The sequence below is a fragment of the Leptosomus discolor genome, chromosome 3 (genome assembly GCF_034619465.1).
Source record: "Leptosomus discolor isolate bLepDis1 chromosome 3, bLepDis1.hap2, whole genome shotgun sequence".
Lineage (NCBI taxonomy): Eukaryota > Metazoa > Chordata > Aves > Leptosomiformes > Leptosomidae > Leptosomus > Leptosomus discolor.
Genome location: NC_141393.1, coordinates 8,399,669 through 8,420,430, shown reverse-complemented (window position 1 = coordinate 8,420,430; position 20,762 = coordinate 8,399,669). Strand labels below are relative to the sequence as shown.

Here is a 20,762-nt window from a genome sequence, read left to right as displayed (position 1 = left end):
ATACAGACAACAAAACAAGCATATGCAATATAGGTCATGTTAGCACGATCCAGTGCCTGCTTTCCTGACCTTGACATTGGATTTTGATCTGTGTGCTTTATAAGCATTCATGCTGATCTGCTGCAGGTGAACACAACGCATTTGTCCACAGGAAACATGCAACTACAATCAGCGAAAGAAAAGTTAACATTTACATGTTCCCATTTAGTGATGAAGCTCTGATATTTTCCAGATGGAACTTAAATGCCAACATTCAAAAATACGATCCCACACAAACAAATCCAAATAAATAAAGTCTGGTTATAGTTCTGTAAAGTACAGCAGAATAAATGAGGACAAAAGCAAAGCTTAAGTGTTTTGGGTTTTGCCCCTCAAGATTAATATTTTTTGGCAAGTGACAAATAAAGCAGAGCCCCACATACGTTAAGTACTCTTGCCTCAAGTTCTCTATTCCAGCTGCACACTGCTGCCTTTACCATGGTGCATCTGTTATTCCCAGGCCTGATCCTGCAAGGTCCTGAGCGTCTCTTCAGATGTGCTGAGCACCTCATCTCCTGTCTTCAACATACTGTGAAGAGGGTGCTCTGCATTCTGCTGTGTTGCATCCAATATAGCCAAGGCTCTATCTTTCTGAACGCCACTTGTATTTCTTGTACTGAGCACTCAGTAATAAGAGAAGGCAACTGAATATTCTCAGAAATACTTATTTTTATTAATTCATTCCCTGGACATTTTTTAAAAAGTACACAGCAGGCCTACTCTAGCTTCCATTGATCTCAACAGCAAAGTTCCCAGTGATTTTACTGAAAGTCAGTTTATGAACGTTACAGCAGACAAATATCTTAAGTGTCTGCATGTGCAAAATCAGAACTTCAGTTTATGTTTACACAACACACATGGAACCATCTGACATGTCTTAAAGAATCGATCTGGCTCTCAGATACAGTTGCTACGGTGCCAGCAACACTAAAGTGCCTTTGCTGACTTAACAATACCAGCTGCCTCAGCCAAGAAAGCCGCTCACAAAGCCAGACTAAACCAGGCATAAAAACTCTTACTTTAAAAATCTCAGCCTCCTGGATTTAGCCCAAAATCTCTTCTGAAGCAGTATGAATCTGTGCAAAGGTAGATCCCACCTCTGCTGGGGGACCATGCCTGGGGCACAGAGCCCAGATCCCATTGCAGGGAAGGGCCACTGCAGTGGTTAAATCAGCACACCCTCACTGCACAGTCTAATGAAACAAGGAGCATTGCGTGCACATTTTTTAATTTTTTTTTATTTTACAAAAGTGGCTGAGCTACTTCAGTATCACAAGGGGATCTGAGGCAAGCTGGGCAGACCCTACCAGCTGCCCTGCCACCCCCTTACACCTCTTGGCTACACCCCCGATGTGACTGTTCAATTCAAACTGTGACCTGCACCTCCACGATACTGCAGAAATACAAGTATTTTTGTAGCTATCTTGTTCTGACCCCAAAGAACACAAATTCAACGGTGCAGGAAGAAGAGAAGAAAGTCAATACAGCATCAAGTGATCTGTACTGCCTCTTGCCAAATTCCACGTTACCTTCTATAATCAGTGGCTAACCGACAGGTGCTTTCCCACTTGTTCTGGAGCTCAGAAATAGTCTGCTGAACCACTGGCTTCTTATTTTTCTCATTTCTCATTAAAGTTTCACCTAGAGCTACCATGCTCTGTATTTTGGCCTCTCCTGCATCTTTGAGAGCTGCAATTTCCTGTATTGAACAAGAAGCAGAAGAGTACATATACAGCAATTTGTGTTTACAAAATAAAAGGTGTTACCAATGATTTTTTTCATATTTCATACCCTGCTGTTCAAACCAAAAGAATTCTCCTTCCAATATATCACATAAATGGATAAATCATCTAGTTTTAGAAAGTCTGTGATAATCAAGCTGATTATTAATCATTCTTTACGTAACAAAACAAATATTGAGCCGACAAATAAAAAAAAATGCTCCAAATCTTAGGGAGAGATATTTGTCACAATACTAGACCTTACATAGAACAAAACATGTAAATCCCAGCATCCTCATCCTAAGTAGTCAGAGAGAGGAGACACTAAAAAGGACATTGGGGCCTGAAAGACCCACCCATGCAGTGGAGCAGCCCAGCACCACGGCACTGCAGGACACTCCAGAAGCCACACACTTTGCAGACGCTCTCCAGATGCCCCAGCCGCGTTACCGACCTCCCTCTCCACTGACCTCCCTCTCCACCTCTGCAGTAGGCTATGACGGGAAGGCACACGGCCACCAGCACGTTACCGGTTCAGTGCTGCTCCACCCAGAGATGCAGCAGAGAAGCTCATCTTATGTGTGCAATAAACTACGCAAAAAGACCAAACAAAAACCACAAACACACCCCCTCTCCCCAAATAAGCCACAAAACCACAGGCATCTTTTACGCGGTACTGACTCATCAAGCATTCCTCTGCTATTAGCATGAGCTGTGCAGTAGAAAAGGAATACATTTAACACAATACCTTTATCCTTTCATCTGATGACAACTCACTTTCCTGTGAACTCAGGTTATTAACAGCCTCCTCGAGCTTTTTGATGCAGCAAGAAACATCCTGGGCAAGTTCTTCAAAATTTTGTCCTTCCACTGGAAGACTCTCAGTATTCCCTGCCATTTCATTTACATGTGTTATCAGTGTCTGGTATCTAGTAATAAGATCACTGGCTTCTGAAATAGTTTTGTCTTCTGTCAGCCCAGCCTCCTGCAAGGAATTTGCTAGCTGAGCCATGGAGTCAAATGGTTTGCTGAAAAATACAAAAAATTAATAAACGTCTCTTTGCTGCAATAACTTGGAGCAATCTTCTGTAGAAGATAGTTCTTAGAAACCAAAGAAAAGAATACCTCTGCATTAACAGTGTTTTATAGAAGTTTTCAAGTTTTGTCTCATCTTTTTCGACCTCTTTTAGTTTTTCTTCCTGAGCAGCAAGCCATTCTTCCAAGACCGTGCTGCTTTCTTCAAGGCTAAAGAGAGTACAAATATAGACACAGGTCAAAACGAGAGGCATTATGTGACTAAAATCTGCTGAGTAGTGTTTTGCCTTAAAAGTAACATAAATATCATGTGCCTGATCAAGCAAAGTTTTAAGCACAAGCCTAATTTTAACTATCTCGCTTCACGTCACTGAAACTATCCATAAGCACATACTCACATACACCACTGAGTCTGCTATGAAGCAAAAAACCACATGAAGCATACAACAAAACACTCACTCCCCTTTATTAAAATATCACTGTTAATAAAAAGCAGGGTTGTTTGCTATTCACTATGGCTGTTTAATAATTAATCATTTTATATCACTTGTGAGTAAAATGTCAGAAACTACAGTAGTTGCCTACCTGCTGAGCTGCTGGAGAGAAGCACCAAGTTCCTTTTCCCGTTTCTGACATTTGGAGATCAGCCTTTGTAGCTCTGCTTCTTGATCCCTCACACGGCTGTTAAGGTGATTGATGCTTGCTTTGGGCAGGTAATGGTTCACTTTATTCAGTAAAGTTTTAACCTCTTGGATATCTCTGTCTTTGCCTTCAGATGTTAGGAAGTGCTGGATAAGAGCACAAATACAAGATGCATTTGTCAAATTTGCTGTTGTATCACAGATATTTATGTTACAAGAGTTTTTCAACTCCTGTTATCTCCACCAGTATTTTCTACAGCAATTCCAGTTCCTGAAATGGAATATATGTTACATCACAGTTTGCTGACTATTCCCTTTGTAAATGGAAAAGTTGATGTTTGTAAAATAAGGAGAAACTGAAGTAGATGACTTGGATTTTCTTCTCTACAGCACAAATACACACAGAAGAAATAGTCAAGCAGCATTCAAATTAGCACTGACATCACTATGTCTTGCGTTGCTGCTCAACTGTGATTGCTTCTTGCATATGTTGCGGCTTTTCCTTCTATTTTCTGTTGATTTTGTCTGATTTAGAGCAAAAATCTGGTTACAATAATGTGAATGCAAATTTTTCACAATTTAATCCAATGGGGGTCAGAACTTCAATTTACTCTCTATATATTCGATCTGCATCTCTGGACGCTGAAGTACTTGGTCAAGGTCCATTGACTTTCACTAACTACTGTCCTAGCTCTCACTTGCCCAACTATGTCTGAACTTGAACACTGATGCTCCATTTTAACAAAGTTTTATTTTCATTCCACTTACTGTCCTAATGCTTTATGTGTTGCTGGAGCGTGTCCAGAGAAGGGCAACGAAGCTGGTGAAGGGTCTGAAGAACAGGTCTTGTGAGGAGCAGCTGAGGGACCTGGGGTTGTTTAGCTTGGAGAAGTGGAGGCTGAGGGGAGACCTTATCGCTCTCTACAACTGCCTGGGAGTAAGTGGTAGTGAAGTGGGGGTCGTTCTCTTCTCCCAAGTAACAAGTGACAGGATGAGAGGACATGGCCTCAAGTTGCACCAGGGCAGGTTTAGATTGGACATTAGGAAAAATTTTTTTACTGAAAGAGTGGTCAAGCATTGGCACAGGCTGCCCAGGGAAATGGTGGAGTCACCATCCCTGGAGGTGTTCAAAAAATGTGTAGATGTGGCACTTTGGGACATGGTTTAACGGGCATGGTGGTGTTAGATCAGCGGTTGGACTTGATCAACTTAGAGGTCTTTTCCAACTTAATGATTCTGTGATTCTATAAGTTACATGAAATGCGCTTTCAGCTTCAAGTTACAACACTACAGTAGGTGAATTCACTCCCAAGAATAGTCTCCTGTGTAAAAAAGTAAAACCTCAAGAACAACGAGCTTCAGAAATTAGAACACTTTAATACTTTACCTTTATCTTCTGCAGTCTTTCTTCTAGTATTGGTTTTGTTTCTGAGGAGTCAAAGCAGTCCTTCAAAGACAGCTGGGTGCTGCTGAACCAGTCATTAAAATTCTTGCACTGACCTGAAAGATACATTCCAATTTTCTTCATTAATTGTATTCTGTAAAAGAAAATCCTACTGAAGATTTCAGACAATTTGTAATTACATTTATCAGCCCTACTGTCAAAGGTTGCTTTTCACTACAGACCACATGACAGGAAATGCTGCAGTTCATACTTTTTTTTTACCCATTATTAATTGACAATAAATATAGCTGTTCACTTGGGAGGGACAGTCTGCTATACACAGCAGTTTCAGTAAACAAGACCTGGATTAGCCTATTGGGAACTTTTCTCATTTCTACACAAACAAATGTTACCCAAAAACTACTTGAAGTTGTTTGGGCCTAATTCTACAGCTGCACAATCCTGTGCCTGCATAAAACAAAAAGTAACGAATAACACTATTCATTCTCATAGCTAAGATTAAATTAAAAAATGACTGCAAAAAAAAAGAAAACATTTTATTTCTGTCTTTTTTAATTAAATGTTCTGACATTTGTTCCTGAATTATGCTTTATACTTCTTTCATCTATTTTTTTAAATGTAAAAATAAGAAACAAAATACTTTGATTCAGATCGAGTGGTTTGTTGGAATCAAAAGCCATTTTTATCCAAATCTATCTTGCTCAGAATCCTGAAGCAGTCTGAGATATCGAAGCAATTTCAGACACCGAACTAAAAAGAAACTAATTGCATAAACTTTAAATGATTATGATGGCCAATACAAACCTATAAAGCTACATAAACATGAAATGCGTTTGCTTACGGTTCAAAACACCGATAAAGTGATCTTGAAACACATGTTTCTTCTTATTAAATAAATCAGTGACACATTTAAGCTGCTTATTTAATTCATCCACATCAGGACAATCCGTTTCTTCTTGGAGTAATGTCACATGGTGTTCTTGTTGCAGAATTTTCTGGTGTATCTCCTAAAGTTAAAATAAAAGGACAACTGTTAAAAAGAAAATTTTGAAGTGCAAGCAGAAGTTCACTGTAGAGAACTGCTTTAGTACAACCTAGAGTTTTGCAAAAGAGTTTAGTGTTGACTATGTGTTAAAATCATTTCTTAAAGTATATTGACATTAACAAGGCAATAAATAGGTAGGATATAAGCACTAAATTCTCCTCAGGCAGTGTGTATACATCTGTATGCATACATAATCATACATACATTCACTCATGCACATTTTGGCATCACAAGGAATAAGCAAAATAGATATTTCAAGTACACAGTAATAAAGTATGTTCCAGAGTATATAATACCTAGAAACTATACTGCCTTAGCTGTCATAGGCACTATTCCACCCCTAAATGCCTTACTCTGTATGTCAAGTCCCTGTAGGTTGAAAGAAACTTAGAAGGAGCTCAATTAATTAAAAGCTATATCTTTCTTTCAATGCCTGTGATTTCACTGCCCCAAACACTAGTAGTCTGACACCCAGAACATGCATAATCCCCTCACTGCTCAACAGGAGGTTTAAACCTCACCAGCCTTGAACCTCCAAGCAGGAAGCAGGTTTGTCTTCACCTCTCTCCCTGGTGCAAAGAGGATGGAGACTTGGCTGAAATTGCCCACTGGGAGCTTCCCTTGCAGGCAGGCTCAGGTGGCACAAAGACAACCTCTGTGTATTACCCAGTCTTGGAAAAGACACAGCCCAGTACCCCCACTACTGCTTCAATATATGTTGGGTGATATACTTTTGTTGTCCCTACTACTAACCATTTCCAATAGCTGCAAGAGTTTACTAACTACATCTGATAACACCAGGTGAAAGCAGGCTTTTCTTTCATGTTTCTGGCAGCTTAAGGAAATATTCAAGCCAGGCTCTTCATTTGAGTTATTCTAGCAGTTTGGAACATATACGGGAGAAACACTTATGAAGACTTGCCCAGGAGAGAAATAACAAATGAAATTATAAAAGATGCACAATTTGTGGCACGCTACCTCTAATTTAGTGAAGATTTCTAAGGTGTCAGAAGGAGATAAAGCTTTTAAAAGTGATTCAGTCATTCCAATTTGTGTCTTGGCCAGATCAAGATCTCCTTTTAGTTCTGCTGTATTCACGCTGAGTTCACTGGTCCTCTGCTTCGTTGACAAGAGCTCTTTTATTAGCTCCATTTTTTGCACAACAGATGATCTGATAACCTTAAAATTGGAAATAAACATACATAAGAAATTATACAGGGTTGATTTCCCAGAATATTACAGCACTCCATGACAGACATAAGAAGCAATGAAATGATCTGAACTCCAGGCATTTCCATCACAGTTTGTTCCAGTTTCTTTCCCTCCCACTACACAAATTGAAAAATAATAGTATTGAAGCCCTGCTTTTCTGAGGAGGAATGATCTCAGTTTGTCTTTACTACTGGTGCTGTTTTACTAACAAATTTATCTGTCAGTCTACTCCAGCGTCTACTCTCAGCTGGATAAAGGCCTTACATGCGATTTGGCTACCATGAAATACAGGGTGTCAGCTCTCTCTGTAACACACCTCCCTGCAGTGATCTCACCAGGGCAAGTTCCCCACACCGACCCAAAAAAAAAGGCAAGGACAGCAGAGAGGTGGGGAGCTTCAACTTAAGACTAGTCACTAAGAAGCAACAGGTCCTTAACCTTATCCTTAAAGCTTCCACACAGTTGCATGAGACAGCAACTCAATGGGATCATGGCCACACGCTGAAACACCATCCCAGGGGCTCACGGCATCTGGTGCTCCCAAGGAGCACAGCGTGTACAGTACAAGGTTGCAGAGTCCTTTCCTAAGCTCCTTAGATCACTTCACCCAGTGAAACTCCTCTGAGTTCACTGCCTGCTGAGGATAAACACAAATAGCCAAACCAGGTCAAGCTCAAGGTGCATCTGACAGACACTGAGAGCGGATGCTTAGGGAACTGGTATAGGATCGAGGTAGGCTTATGGAGAAGGATTTATTCTTCACTGTGTGAAGTAAACACAAAAAGATGAAGATTCCTTTGTGGTATCCCAAAGGAAAACACCACAGTAGACACCACTCTATGCAAATAGCTACATACTACCAAGCTACATTAAGCCCTGTCCAGGTAAAGGTACAGTTTAAAATAGACAGTTGGCATAATGAGTTGCTGAGATCCCCAAAGGGATGACGAGGTCCATCGTGCCTTGGTCTTGGCCAATAGCTAAAAGCCAGACATCACTGATACTGACCTCTTTCAGCAGGCCTGCAAAACAGTTGTGTTAGGTCGAAGTCCCTAGAAGGCACAGGCCTTCGTGTTTAAAATGACAGAATCATAGAAGACCAGGGGGGAAGGGACCTCAAGGATCATCTGGTCCAACCAGTCTAGATAAAATGGCCCGGCACCTTGTCCAGCTGAATCTTAAAAGTGTCCAGTGTTGGGGAATCCACCACTTCCCCGCGGATATCATTCCAACGGCTGACTGTTCTCATTGTGAAAAATTCTCCTCTTGTGTCCAATTGGAATCTCCCCAGAAGTAACTTGTACCCATTACCTCTCATCTTTTCCATGTGACTCCTTGTAAAAAAGGAGTCTCCTTCTTCATAGTCACCCTTTAAATAGTGGAACATAGTGATAAGGTGTCCCCTAAGCCTTCTTAAAGCCTAACAAATTCAATTCTCTCAGCCTTTCCTCATACAGCAGGCTTCACAGTCCTCTGATCATCTTTGTGGTCCTTCTCTGGACCCTCTCCAGCCTGCCTACAGTTTTTTTGTATAGCAGGGACCAAAACTGAACACGGTATTCCAGGTGTGGCCTGACAAGTGCTGAGTAGAGTGGGATAATGACTTCATCTCTGCTGGTGATGCCCTTGCTAATGCAATCCAGCATCCTGTGGGCTTTGTTTGCCGCTGCAGCATGCTGCTCACTCATATTGACCTTGTTGTCCAGCACAACACCCAGGTACCTTTCCACAATGCTGCTCTCCAGCCAGGTAGATCCCAGCCTGTGCTGCACTCCTGGATTATGTTTTCCAAAGTGCAAGACCTTACACTTGTTATTGTTGAACTTCATAAGATCTTGTTACCCCACTTCCAGCCTATCCAGGTCTTCCTGCAGGGTGGCTCTCCCTTTCAAGTCCACTTCCCCACTCAGTTTGGTATCATCAGCAAACTTCATCAGGGTACACCTGATCCCATCATCCAGATCACTTATGAAGATACTAAACAGTGTTGGGCCCAATATCGATCCCTGTGTGACCCCACTTGTGACAGGCTGCTAGTTCGAAAAGGAGTTATTTACCACCACCCTCTGGGTGCAGCCTGTCAGCCAGTTCCCCACCCACCCCACGGACCACTTGTCTAGACCCTAACACATCAGTTTCTCTAGGAGGAGGCTGTGGGGAACCATATTGAAAGCCTTGGAGAAATCCAAGTAGACAATGTCCACCACTTGCCCCATATCAAACGAGCAGGTTATTTTGTCATAGAAGGTAATCAGGTTTGTCAAGCACCATTTGCCCCTGGTGAATCTGTGCTGGCTTTTCCCAATCACACGCTTCATTTGACTTGTGATAGCCCCCAGGAGGATTCATTCCCTAACTTTCCCAGGGACTGAAGTAAGACTGATGTGCCTATAATTTCCTGGATCTTCCTTTAAGCCCTTCTTGTAGATGGGGGTGACATTAGACAGGTTTGGTTCTAACAGCTTGAGAAAGACAACAAATGAAAGTTACTGCTAATAGCCAACAAAATGCCTCCAATTCTCTTTGGGTAGATTTAAGTTAAAACAAAAAATGACTGTGGCAAAGATGATACTAGAAGCAGTGCTGTAGTAACAAGCACTCATGTATCAGCTGTAAAAGCTTCTTTGTACCTGTAGTTCCAGTGGAGGTTCATGACTATTCAGAAGTTCTTCTATCTCAGCCACTGTGTTGTCAAATTTCTGGAGTTTCTGCTCTTGGACTCGCAAGCATGCCTAAAGGTGGAAAAAACACATTGATAACTTTGTTTTCCCCAAAATTAAATTTCCATGTTTCTATTAGAAGATTCTATTACTAATACTCTGATTCTGCATGCTGGCATACAGAGTTCCCATAACTGGTCCATTTCCTGATTCTCATTTTAGCGATTTAGACATTTTTTGTATTAGAGTCAGAAACACTCTATGTTTCCCAAGCAAAGCAGTTGTTAATGGAAATCTAGCATAAATTTAACAATCTTAACTATTTTACTTCTATAGCAATCGAAGTAAATTTGCAGGAAAATAATCTTAATTTTATATTTATGTCTTGCTGCTTCTATTAAAAAGGGATATTTTCAGATGTTATAGACTCAAAGTCAAGAATTTGCATCCTGATGTGCTGTAAGCACTTTTTTAATGTAAATCCTTTGTATATGAGAAGATCCCTAGTCATTTGAATGGACTTTGGAACAAACCGGTAATTAGAAAGTAAAATACCAGCTTCAACTTATGAAACAGGTTATATCTAAAATTGTCACATTGTCTCATATTCCCAAATAAATATTCCAAACTCCCTCAGGACAAAGTATTCCTTTGCAGTCTCTATACAAGCAATCATCAAAATCCATTCATGTGCTGCAGCCCTTAAAAGAGTTCCCATTTCCATACTGGCTACAGGGGAAAGAAGAACTTCTTTCACATTATTTATATGGAAATTATCTTTATACAGTCAAATAATTCATTACTCCGCTGTTTTGCAACAGGCTTCTTCAAAGCACATGCACCAGTGGTCTGCTAGGTTTCAACTCTATGTAACATGATATACATTGCAATAGTTGGGGTGGGGTTTTTTGTAATTAATATTAATGTAGAGATGTTTCAGGATCAGCAAGAGAAGAAATAATAATAAATTAATAAAAGAACCTGACGTCCTCTGCACCTTAAATCACTTTACAAAAATAATGATGCACTGAGTTCAGTCTTCTTTCCTATTCTGCTTTTATAGTAACTCACGGGAAACATCGTTTCTCCCTCCCTTGCCCTCTCCTCCCCTCTTTTTTGAGAAGCAGCCTCTCACACAGGAGCAGCAGAGTAACCTTAGTGCAGCCACCTCCAGCACAGCCCTTCCCAAGCACCAGTAGAGGCACGTCGGCGGCATGGTCACATCATGCCGGCCTTGAGCAGTTTGCACGTAACAAAATGGCTCTTAAGACGCAGCTGCCAGCTGGTGTATTTTTAATGGAGCCCTCAGGGACCTGAACTACCCCAGGTAAATTCTAACAATACAATGGCAAAGGCAATAGTAATACGACAAAATATCCACCTCTGCACAGCGTGTATACCACTGTTTCACTGGGAAGATCTATATACAGAGAATACCTTGGCTTTTTACTGCTCTGCAAATTAAAACAAATGAGCAGCACTAACAGTAGCAGTAATGCTGCAAATAAGGATAATAAAAAACAGGGCATTTGTAGCATGTAAACACAGAGAAAAAAACTGCCTGCTTATTTGCAAACAATCAGATATGGGATATATTTATGTCCTGACTTCACTCAAATTATTTTTGTTTAGTACATACTGGCTATAACCACAACAGAGCAGTGCAGCTGGTCTATCACGGCCCTAAAGTCAAAATTAAAATATTTACCCCTGTATGTGAGGCTCTTCAATGGCACAGAGCTAGTGCATGTGTTTTTACACCCAACCGCGCCCTGATACCAAGAGTTAATGCTAGAATCGGTGCGAAAGGGGCACGGGCAGCCCAGGCTCTGCCGCTGCCTGCCCGCACGCAGCCCCCGCAGCCCCTTAGCAGCCGGCCACTATTAACGCTGCGTTAAGTGACACTGGGGAGCACACCGGGACAAGGATCGCAGGAGCAAATAAGCCACCTCTGCAACCTCTTCTTGAACTGTGCATTGCCCAGCCATTTCTGAGGCTCCCATATCTTCACTAATAGGCAATTTCTAACTAGAAAACTAATCAATAGCCTATACACACTCTCTTCCCTTTCTTCTCTAGGCACAAGGAAGTATGCGTATCACTGTACTCTAAAGCACAAGCTTCCCAGGCCTTCTCTTTGCTGTATGTTTGTACAGCACAAAGGAATGAGGGGGCTTTTGTAGTCTAAAGCAGCATTTGCAGTGTTGCATTAATTTAAAACAATTTCATATACATATATGCTATTTATTTATTAGTTTCCAAGACCCGTATCCCCAATACATTATGCAATACCTTCAGTGAAACTATCCATGCAGACACAATTGCAAATGGTACAACTTCCTCTGCTTTCGCAGTGCTGATATTTCTACGCGATGTGCATGTTTACAGTCTGAAGTCCATATCACTACAGTATAAGCTAAACGTAAAAAATTTCCATTCAAATTACCTTCAACTGCGTAAGGTCCTCTTCGGTCAGACAATGGTCTTCCGCGTTCTTAAGTTCTGCATTTGCCCAAGCATCGATTGTGCCAGATAAACTAAGAAGTTTGTCCCATAAAGCCTGAGCTCTTCCCAAATTATCACAGTAGTTTTCAGTCTTTTCATTGATCTACCATGAGATTTATATACAGAAAACACACACAGATTTTAAAAATGTTGAGTTATACTCTAAAAGCAAACGCAGCATAGTAAAATCTGAGCGAGATGAAACCACCCACAAAAACAACAAGTGCAGCAAGGGAAAAAAAAAATCTCGTATCTTCGCAGTGAACTGGTCATGGAGAAGATATTTAAATCCCTGCCACACATGTCGCCAAACATACCAATCACAACGGCAGCTTGCCAGTTTTAAGGCAGGTTTAGGAAGGAGCCTTGCTCATTAATGTTTATCTACTCTCAGTAAATACCATCTAATCTCAGTATTGATCCACTGCTTAGATCGACAACGGCAAAGATTTCTCACCAAAAGCACCAGCATTGTAATTCTCCGGACTGTCTCCAAAGTCTAAATCCACAGAAGTTTTTATGGAAGCTTACAGATCCACGCAGAAAGCACAAATATCGCCTTTCTGCATTTCCTAGAATTATTTACATTCAAGGGGCACCCATGATATAAACTACCTGAGAGATCAGAAACATTATGCCAATAGACGCTCTGCAAGCCTTAGTCTGATAAACACTTGGATTTATCTCTTAAGAATCTTTGCCATATTGCATTTAATTTATTCCAAATATTACACACGCGTCAGAATCAATTACTATAATGCATAACAGATAAGACCACCCTGATAATTTACTTTTTACATACATCCAGCCATCTGTCCACAATAATGTTAGCCTCATTCTCGAACGGAGGCTCCTCAAAGCTCCTCATTTTATTGAGCTGGAATTGAAGGTTTTTGCAGATCTGATTTATTTTGTCTACATCTTCAGAGTGATCATTAAATTCCTCTTTTGCCTCTTCAATCTGTGAAAAAGACCAAATGGATATTTACAAGCATGTTTACTTATGACTGTTTATTCAGCAAAACATTTTTAACTGATGTGCTGTTCTTTTTAGTTTAGAGAAACAACAGCGTTACACAAAATAATCTGTTTTATATAATATGAGACTGGGAATGTATCCTGCATTGTTATATCCCTGTCATGATGATAGGAACACTTCCCTGTTAGAAATCCGTATCATTCTTTTATTGGCTGCAAAACAGCTGAGTGGGAACTACAGATAATATATTTCTGACTAAGAGAGCCAAAACCACAGATTGCTTTAAAAGTTGTAATCGCAAGATCCAAGGGGACTCTACACAGAACCTCGGTTACAGAAATAAACAATGCTCAATGTAATAATCACCTGAGATACTACGACAACTCTAAAAAATAAAACCTGGCATTCTGATCCCCAGGTTTTGAACTATGTTTAAAAAAAAAAAAGCTTAAATCCTACTTAAACATAGCCATTGTCAAATATGGCATTGCCAGAAACTGAAATGTCCCTTTTTCCTACTTTCTATTTAAACAGTAGACTGCTTCTTTGTGCTTAATTGTAATGTCAGTGTTTACAAACAACATGGAAGCTCGCTGGAAAAGAAACACTGACCTCTAGTGTTAGGCAATTTGATATTAAAAGCTCTCCTTATTTTGCAGAGACAAGCATTACATCTTCTCATATAGATACTGCCAGCCACTGAGATAAGAGGAGGGATGGCAGAGCAGTGCTCACAAACCAGAACAAGGCAGAGGACTTCTCTGCTACTATTTTATATAATTACAAATAACAAATCTTCAGCACTCAACGACATGCCTGCGCTGTGCCGCAGCTATTGCAGACCACAGTTCTGAGAGTGGGAACTGCAAAACTCAGGGTGAGGAGGAAGGGTGGTTACCAGCGAGAGGGGCTACCATACAAGCAGGGGCTGGGGTGTACAGACAACCTCCGCTGCAGCAGGAGCCCGAGTGATACGCGGTGCCACAGGTCTCACTGGTGAAACCAAGACCCGGTCTCAGCTGAAGCGGGGGTGGCACACACAGGCACCATCCCATTGCCCGAGGGAAGAAACCACTTACATTGCTTCTTAAATTTAACCATCCCCGGCACTGCCTAAGAGCAAATGTTCCTGAATGACATGGGCGATGACTCATCAGAAAGCCTAAAAATGGGATCTGAACAACCAGTTATATAACCCAGCCAGGAAATGTGAAACCTGTACAGTAAAATGGTCACAATGGACATGCTGCTGTCTGCTAATCCATTAGCCATGGATGACTATGTCCAGCGGCTGTAGTCATTTAGCCAAGAAGAATGCAGCTGGCTGTCAAAAAAAGTGATAAACTTTAAATTAAATGAGGGGGCGTCCAGCAATACCTGCTCATTCAGTCACATCAGCTAATGTAAAAGCTACTGCAAATGCTTAACTGCTATCAAAGACAGCACGGAGTGAATGTTGGTTACAGAGGCCAAGGCTCTTATACAGAAGATCTAAGTAGGTTTGTGACATAGAAGAAGTGAGAGAAGAAATACCAAACTATGTTGTTATGGCTTCTAACTGCAACATAGTATGGTCAGCAAAGTCAGTGCAAGGGCAGAGATTTATGCTGCAAACGTAACCAGCTCAAGGAAACACTCTATCGTCCAGTCAAAACCATTTTGGCCTCCAGAAGTCCACACCCCAAGGCAGCACCATGCTGGCAATCCAAAGGCTGTCTCTGAGTGAGGTACACATGCTCCAGCCTGAGAAGCAGGATAGATCTGTCATGGCCCAGTCCCTGAGCAGATGTGCCACTCTGACACAGCCTTAGGACTCCTGTTCCTGATCCTGCTTGCTTGGGGCTAGCTGAAGATCCCTGCACAGCACTGCACAGTGCAGATAAATCTCGCAGCCCTGCCTGGGACCCAGTGACACGACCAAGGAGAGGATACAGATCTAAATTCTTGGTTATAAGCTACAGCAACAACAGAAGAACAAGCAGCCCAAAGCAGTTGCATTACCTATTATTTTTGCTTTAAGTGGTAGAACTTCAAAGTATGCTCTTAGTAACAAATGAATTTGCTATTTTTCTATACTTACAAACTGCCCATTATCAGGTTTTTACCTTGATAGAAAATACAGAAACATTCTAAAGGGTATGAGTGAATATGGCTGATTTCAGCATGTGTTTTTGGTAGGACAGGATTTCAACTTATTTTCATAGGAGATCATAGTTTTTCTATGTTTGTTTTTTTTTAATCCTTCCCCATTAAGAACACCTTGAGTCACTAAGCAAAGCTAGACATCAACTTAAAACAAAACCAGGGTATGGTCCCTAAACGTATTTTGGAAGCCAAAGTGAAAGCAAGGGCTTAACATTTGCCCTGAAGGTTGAGCGAACAAGGGCAACCCAAATGCTCCCAAGAAAGGCTTTTCTTTCCTTTTCAGTAAGTGCTTGTTACTCACCTTTGTTATTAGTCTGTTCAAATTCTCCTTCCCCATGTAAGAAGTCTGCTGTGAAAGAATTATCTCCTGTTTCTGGATGATGCTGGTCAGACTAGTCTTGCAGCTTTGATATTGCTTCAAGAGATCCAGAGCCCTTGCACACTGTTCCTGACTGTTAAAAAGAGACATATTATTTATGGCTTAAGCACAAAACAGCAGCCTCAACCTCTTATCTGCGTCCTTCTCCTGTATTCAAACATGTGAGGAGTTTGACTACTGTCTTTGGAAGAGAGAAAAGGTGGGATAAACTGTATCAGTCATAAACCCTGCAATACTGTGCGGTACCTGGTGTGGTATTTGGACAGTTTTTGGAATCAGAAATGCCCTTCACCACCACATGCCTCTGATTCACATTTAACTGTGATGTGGCCTGAGCAGTTCTGTTTATATGATACTCTCCACCTGAAAGGTGAGCTCAGTCACCAGTGAACTGAAATACAATGTGCAGCAGATACCAGAACAGTTTGGGTGGTGGACAGTGGGAAATACCACCTCAGCCCAGCCTTCAGTGGGATATGAAAACAGATCAATCCCATTGACACCTGCACAAGCCATGAGGATTAATCAGAACTGTGCCAGTCCATGCAAAGCCTCTAGGCATCTTTAAAAAATGTAAGAGAAGGACAGATGCCCTGGCTGATCAATCATAGCCTTTCCTAGTCCTCACTCTCACAGCCTTATCAAACCAAGCTCCTTTAATCTTTTCCTGCATAAAAGACTGTTTTCCCAGGTGTCATCTTCCATTTGTTTCAGTTTGGCTTTTGGTTTTGAATGTGCTGGCATGAAATTCACTGCAAATATAGAAGACGCATCATTCCCAGCAGCAGACAGGTTTTTCTTCTGGATACCAGTTAAGTCCAACACATCACTGCATACCTGCTAAGTGATGAGACTGTGATGTCTTTAAAATACATAAAATTCACGAGCTGTGGCTGCAAACTTCTATATGCAATTCTTGGCTCTATGATAGTTTACAGCATCATAACAGTAACATTTGCTACTCTATCAGTATTTCATTTAAAGCATGGTCTAAGGCTTTTTTGCTGCTTCATTTTACAAGCCAACTTCTTACTTGTACAATACCACTTTAAAATGTAGCTTTCCTCCTTACCATTCAGCAAGCAAGAGTTTTGTATCCTCCCATAACCTCTCTGTAGCTCTGCACTGTTCATCTGCTTCCTCTGCTTTTTCCTCTTTCATCTGTTGGAGCTTATTAGCAATTTCTCGCACAGGTTTCATTTCAACAGCAGCAGAATCCAATTCCTTTTCCAATTCTGTTAATGACTTTATCCTTTATTAGAAAAAAATGAAATACAGCCTTATATTAAAGTAAGCCTTTGATTTTTTTCCACCTATGTAATTACTAAGTTCCCTAGAAATTCATCCTGAGCTGCACATACTGACTATATTAAATGACATCATAAAAAGTCTAATTTGATCTTCAGTTCATGTAATTTGACACAGTCCTTCAGTTGAGTTATGCTGACCTAAGCCCCTTGAGAAAGTAATCCAAAATCCTAAAGGCCAACAATGTCTGTATGAACAAAGTATTATTTTGTATTAACTTTTAAGTGCATTCTGGCTATCTTAAAATACAGTCTAAGAAAGGAAGCTATGCCATAGCGTGGGATTTCACAACTTAGAAAACGGTCATAGCTTATAAGCTCCTCTCCCCTCCCTTTTTCCTTCCGCATAAACAGTAGGGAATTATTCATTCATCCTTTGCCAGGCTGCAGAGAGTTCCTCTGAAACAGTATCAGAGACATACAAATCATTTCACTGACTTTCTCGGGGTGTAGTAAAGTAACATAAGGCTTCTACACTGCAGAGTTTCAGATCACGTGCATCAGTGCTCAGCAAGAAGACCCGTCTCCCTGTTTTGAAAGTTTCCTTACTGAAAATTAACATCATAACAATCAACCTCCTCCTATTTTTCCTTCATCAATGCTGCTTCAAACAAACATATGAACAGCAGTTTAAAAGAAAAGAAAAAACGGAGAAGGCTCCCTTATTCAGGTTGCGACGGAACAAATAAAACCTAAGGTCACAGCTTCTTTCAGTGCTCCACAGACCCTTCAAGACACATTCAGGTTTCAGCGCTCTACTGCGAAGGGGCCTCAGGCCCTCTGAGTTCACTGAAATTATGAAATAAAAGAGCTTCAAAAAAGAATTCACCTTTGTTGAATAGCTGGAATTGTTGGATCCTTCAAGCCTACTTTGTTAATTCTGTCACGTAGATCCTGAATGGTTTTAAGGAGTTCACCATTTTTTGTTGAAAAAATCATGTAGAAGTCCTTTTCCTCTGTAAGCATCTGTTCACTTGAGGTATCATAAGCTGCATTTAACTCTTCAGATAAAGTCAGAACAAGGTTTTCACAGCAAATCTTTCTCCCACATTCAGCATCTTCCAAACAGATATCAACTGTTTCCAAGCGTTCATCCAAACATTTAGCCTCTTCTACCATATGAGAAACATCTTGTGCAGCCTCTCTCAATGCTTTTCCCAGTATTTCAGGTTGACCTGGGGGATCTGTGAGACATCTGATGGAAGACTGAACCTTCCTCAATGAGGCCATAAAAGCCTCCAGATCTTTAAGGACAGTCTCACGGATCTGCATTTTATGGCTCATTTCTTCAAGCTGGTTTTGATAGTAAACCATAATTTTACTTGCAGCTTGCAGATCTATTGGATTAAACTCATCTCTTGCTGAACTGTCTAGGTGTTCCAATTGTTTGCACACTTCAATCTGATTTAATATGGATCTCTGTAGCTCCTGAAATTGAGAGAACAACCAACAGTGTGAGCAAGTGAAAGAAAACCTGTATCCTGCATTCAAGCTGAACCTACGACTGAAAAACAAAGTGTACTAGCAATAAAATAAGTATGCGAAACAGGGCGGTTAAGAAAGAAAACCTCTTTTTTCCTACTCTGGACTCTGGTGGAGGGAAGGAAAAAGAAGAAAAATCAAATAAAATGGTATTCCACACACAGGGAATTTGGTCAGCACTACAGAAAGCCCAAGCCTCTTTCCAGCAATCAGACAAAAAGGAGAGAGAGATGATTAGAGTCCCGGGACTGAAACCAGCAGGCTCTCGCAGTAGGAGATCACTCAGAGCACAGGAGGGCACACAGATGTTTGCTACTCTGTCATCTTGTAAGTTCTTTATGCTATACTTTTGGAGGAGACTTTTAAGACATTTGAAAATCTCTTGATGAAATCTGCATGCTGTACGGTTAACAGCCCTCAGACAAACAGGAGTGTGTCAGTGTTGTGAAACTCCAAATGTGCAGAGAGCTGGGAAAAAATTCAGGGTCCTTCCAGCCAAGAAGAGTCATCTCACATAGAGAGTGCACATATGCTCCCTGCCCTACAGCTTGAGAGACCTAAACCCTACCTCACTCGAGAGCCAAGGGCAGACAAATGCAAACTTTCCGTTCTGCGTAGCTGTCAGTGTGTTCAGCTCAGAGGGCACGTCAAGGACAAAACAATCCTCACTCTGCCTAACAGACAGACCAGAGCCTAGGCATAAGATACTGATAGCAGGTGAACAAGTTCTTGCATACATGCAGAGCTTCCAAAACCATCCCAAGGTGTGCTGAGACACCTCAGCAGATGTGACACAGGCAGCTTAGCTTAGCTCACGAATTAATACCACATTATAGATATGACTTCACAAAGCGCTATAAAGGCAGGTGGGAACACTGTAAATCTGGATCAAAGGAAAGTCCAAACCTAAGACGAAATGTTCATGACCATGTTTTTTACAGCAGAGCCTATTCCCTGGCTGGCTCTATGGGAATAATGACATTTAAACCAAAAGGAGTAAAATGCTGTTTAGAAGGCTTGGGAAGTCCAAAACTCCTAAATGAAAATCCCACAAAGTTCTCCAGTTCCTAGTCACATTAAAAAATATTCTGGCTAGGGTGTGGTCTCTGCATTTTAAAAAATATTCTGGCTAGGGTGTGGTCTCTGCATTTTCCCTTACCTTTAGTTCCCTATAAGCAAGGTCACTATTCATCAGATTAAACTGCTGAATGTCCTTTTTCTTCAGTCGCTGATCCAATTCACACAGAAGAATGGATTCATTTTCTATTGGCAAAACAATTTCCAAAGCAGTCCTTAAAGAATTTGTTCTACAAGAAAGGTAACAAAAAATGAACTGGGAAAGCAAGCATGAAAAGACACTCAACATTTTACAGCACAGAAGGCCACAAAGATAATGTAATTGACTGTCTAACAGATCTAATCCTCCTTCTCTTGGGGTCAAAGCAGTTTTTCCATTGATTAATAAGAAAAGCAGTGTGAATCCCAGTGAATTTAACCAAAAGGTTGAAGGAAGTAACAGTAAACTTGGGAATACTGCACAGCGATCTTACAAAGATCTAGCTCTGCGCTTCTTGGAGAGATTCACACTATCTGCAACATGTATACAAACCAAGTATAATTAAGAAAATCTCAATGTTATTCAATTTTAATTAGGTATTTTCTCTAATGCACACTATTCCCTTCACAATACACACATTAGTAACAACGAACTATTCCTTAGCTAATATCATGAAGTGTAACTTTATACCTGGTGCTTATAATATCCTGAAGCTCTTTCCATTCTCCTTTTAGTTTGCTTCTCATCTCAGAGATAGCAGCCTGCTGCACTTCATCCACAAGATTTTCTAAGGTAGATGAGATGTTTTCCAGTTGTGTCCAACCAGAACTGGTTTCACTCTCTATCACCTAAAAGATATGCCGTGCTAATTGCATTAATACGATACTGTATTTCTCAACGGACTGGACAGTTCATAAAGTTACAGTCGTAAGAGTCTCTACAGAAAAAGTGAAAACATCACCTGAAAGTAAGAGTATCTATTGCTTTCTTTTTCAATAAGTCACCATTTTTAGCTGTATGCAAATCTCCAGCAACTTTTTATGATGAAAATTTCCATGTCAAATATATGCCCTGGCTACATTTTATAAAAGGTTCAATAAATACGGTTCAGTCATTTTTACTACAAGAATGAATGGAAAATATCTCAACT

General features: G+C 40.8%; 1 protein-coding gene across 1 annotated transcript in view; it reads right to left on the bottom strand.

Annotated features, from left to right (window-relative positions):
- Positions 1 to 20,762, bottom strand: part of SYNE2 (spectrin repeat containing nuclear envelope protein 2) — a 209,083-nt gene that overhangs the window by 133,961 nt on the left and 54,360 nt on the right. Inside the window, exons 26-40 of the mRNA XM_086462965.1 lie at positions 20,303 to 20,460; positions 19,715 to 19,862; positions 17,903 to 18,501; positions 16,839 to 17,018; positions 15,689 to 15,839; positions 13,066 to 13,224; positions 12,205 to 12,366; positions 9,729 to 9,830; positions 6,865 to 7,065; positions 5,683 to 5,848; positions 4,824 to 4,936; positions 3,381 to 3,583; positions 2,886 to 3,005; positions 2,509 to 2,788; positions 1,569 to 1,738 (exon numbers count right to left, since the gene is read on the bottom strand). Coding sequence (XP_086319091.1) covers positions 1,569 to 1,738; positions 2,509 to 2,788; positions 2,886 to 3,005; positions 3,381 to 3,583; positions 4,824 to 4,936; positions 5,683 to 5,848; positions 6,865 to 7,065; positions 9,729 to 9,830; positions 12,205 to 12,366; positions 13,066 to 13,224; positions 15,689 to 15,839; positions 16,839 to 17,018; positions 17,903 to 18,501; positions 19,715 to 19,862; positions 20,303 to 20,460 — 2,912 coding nt within the window. The remainder of the gene's footprint in view (positions 1 to 1,568; positions 1,739 to 2,508; positions 2,789 to 2,885; positions 3,006 to 3,380; positions 3,584 to 4,823; positions 4,937 to 5,682; positions 5,849 to 6,864; positions 7,066 to 9,728; positions 9,831 to 12,204; positions 12,367 to 13,065; positions 13,225 to 15,688; positions 15,840 to 16,838; positions 17,019 to 17,902; positions 18,502 to 19,714; positions 19,863 to 20,302; positions 20,461 to 20,762) is intronic.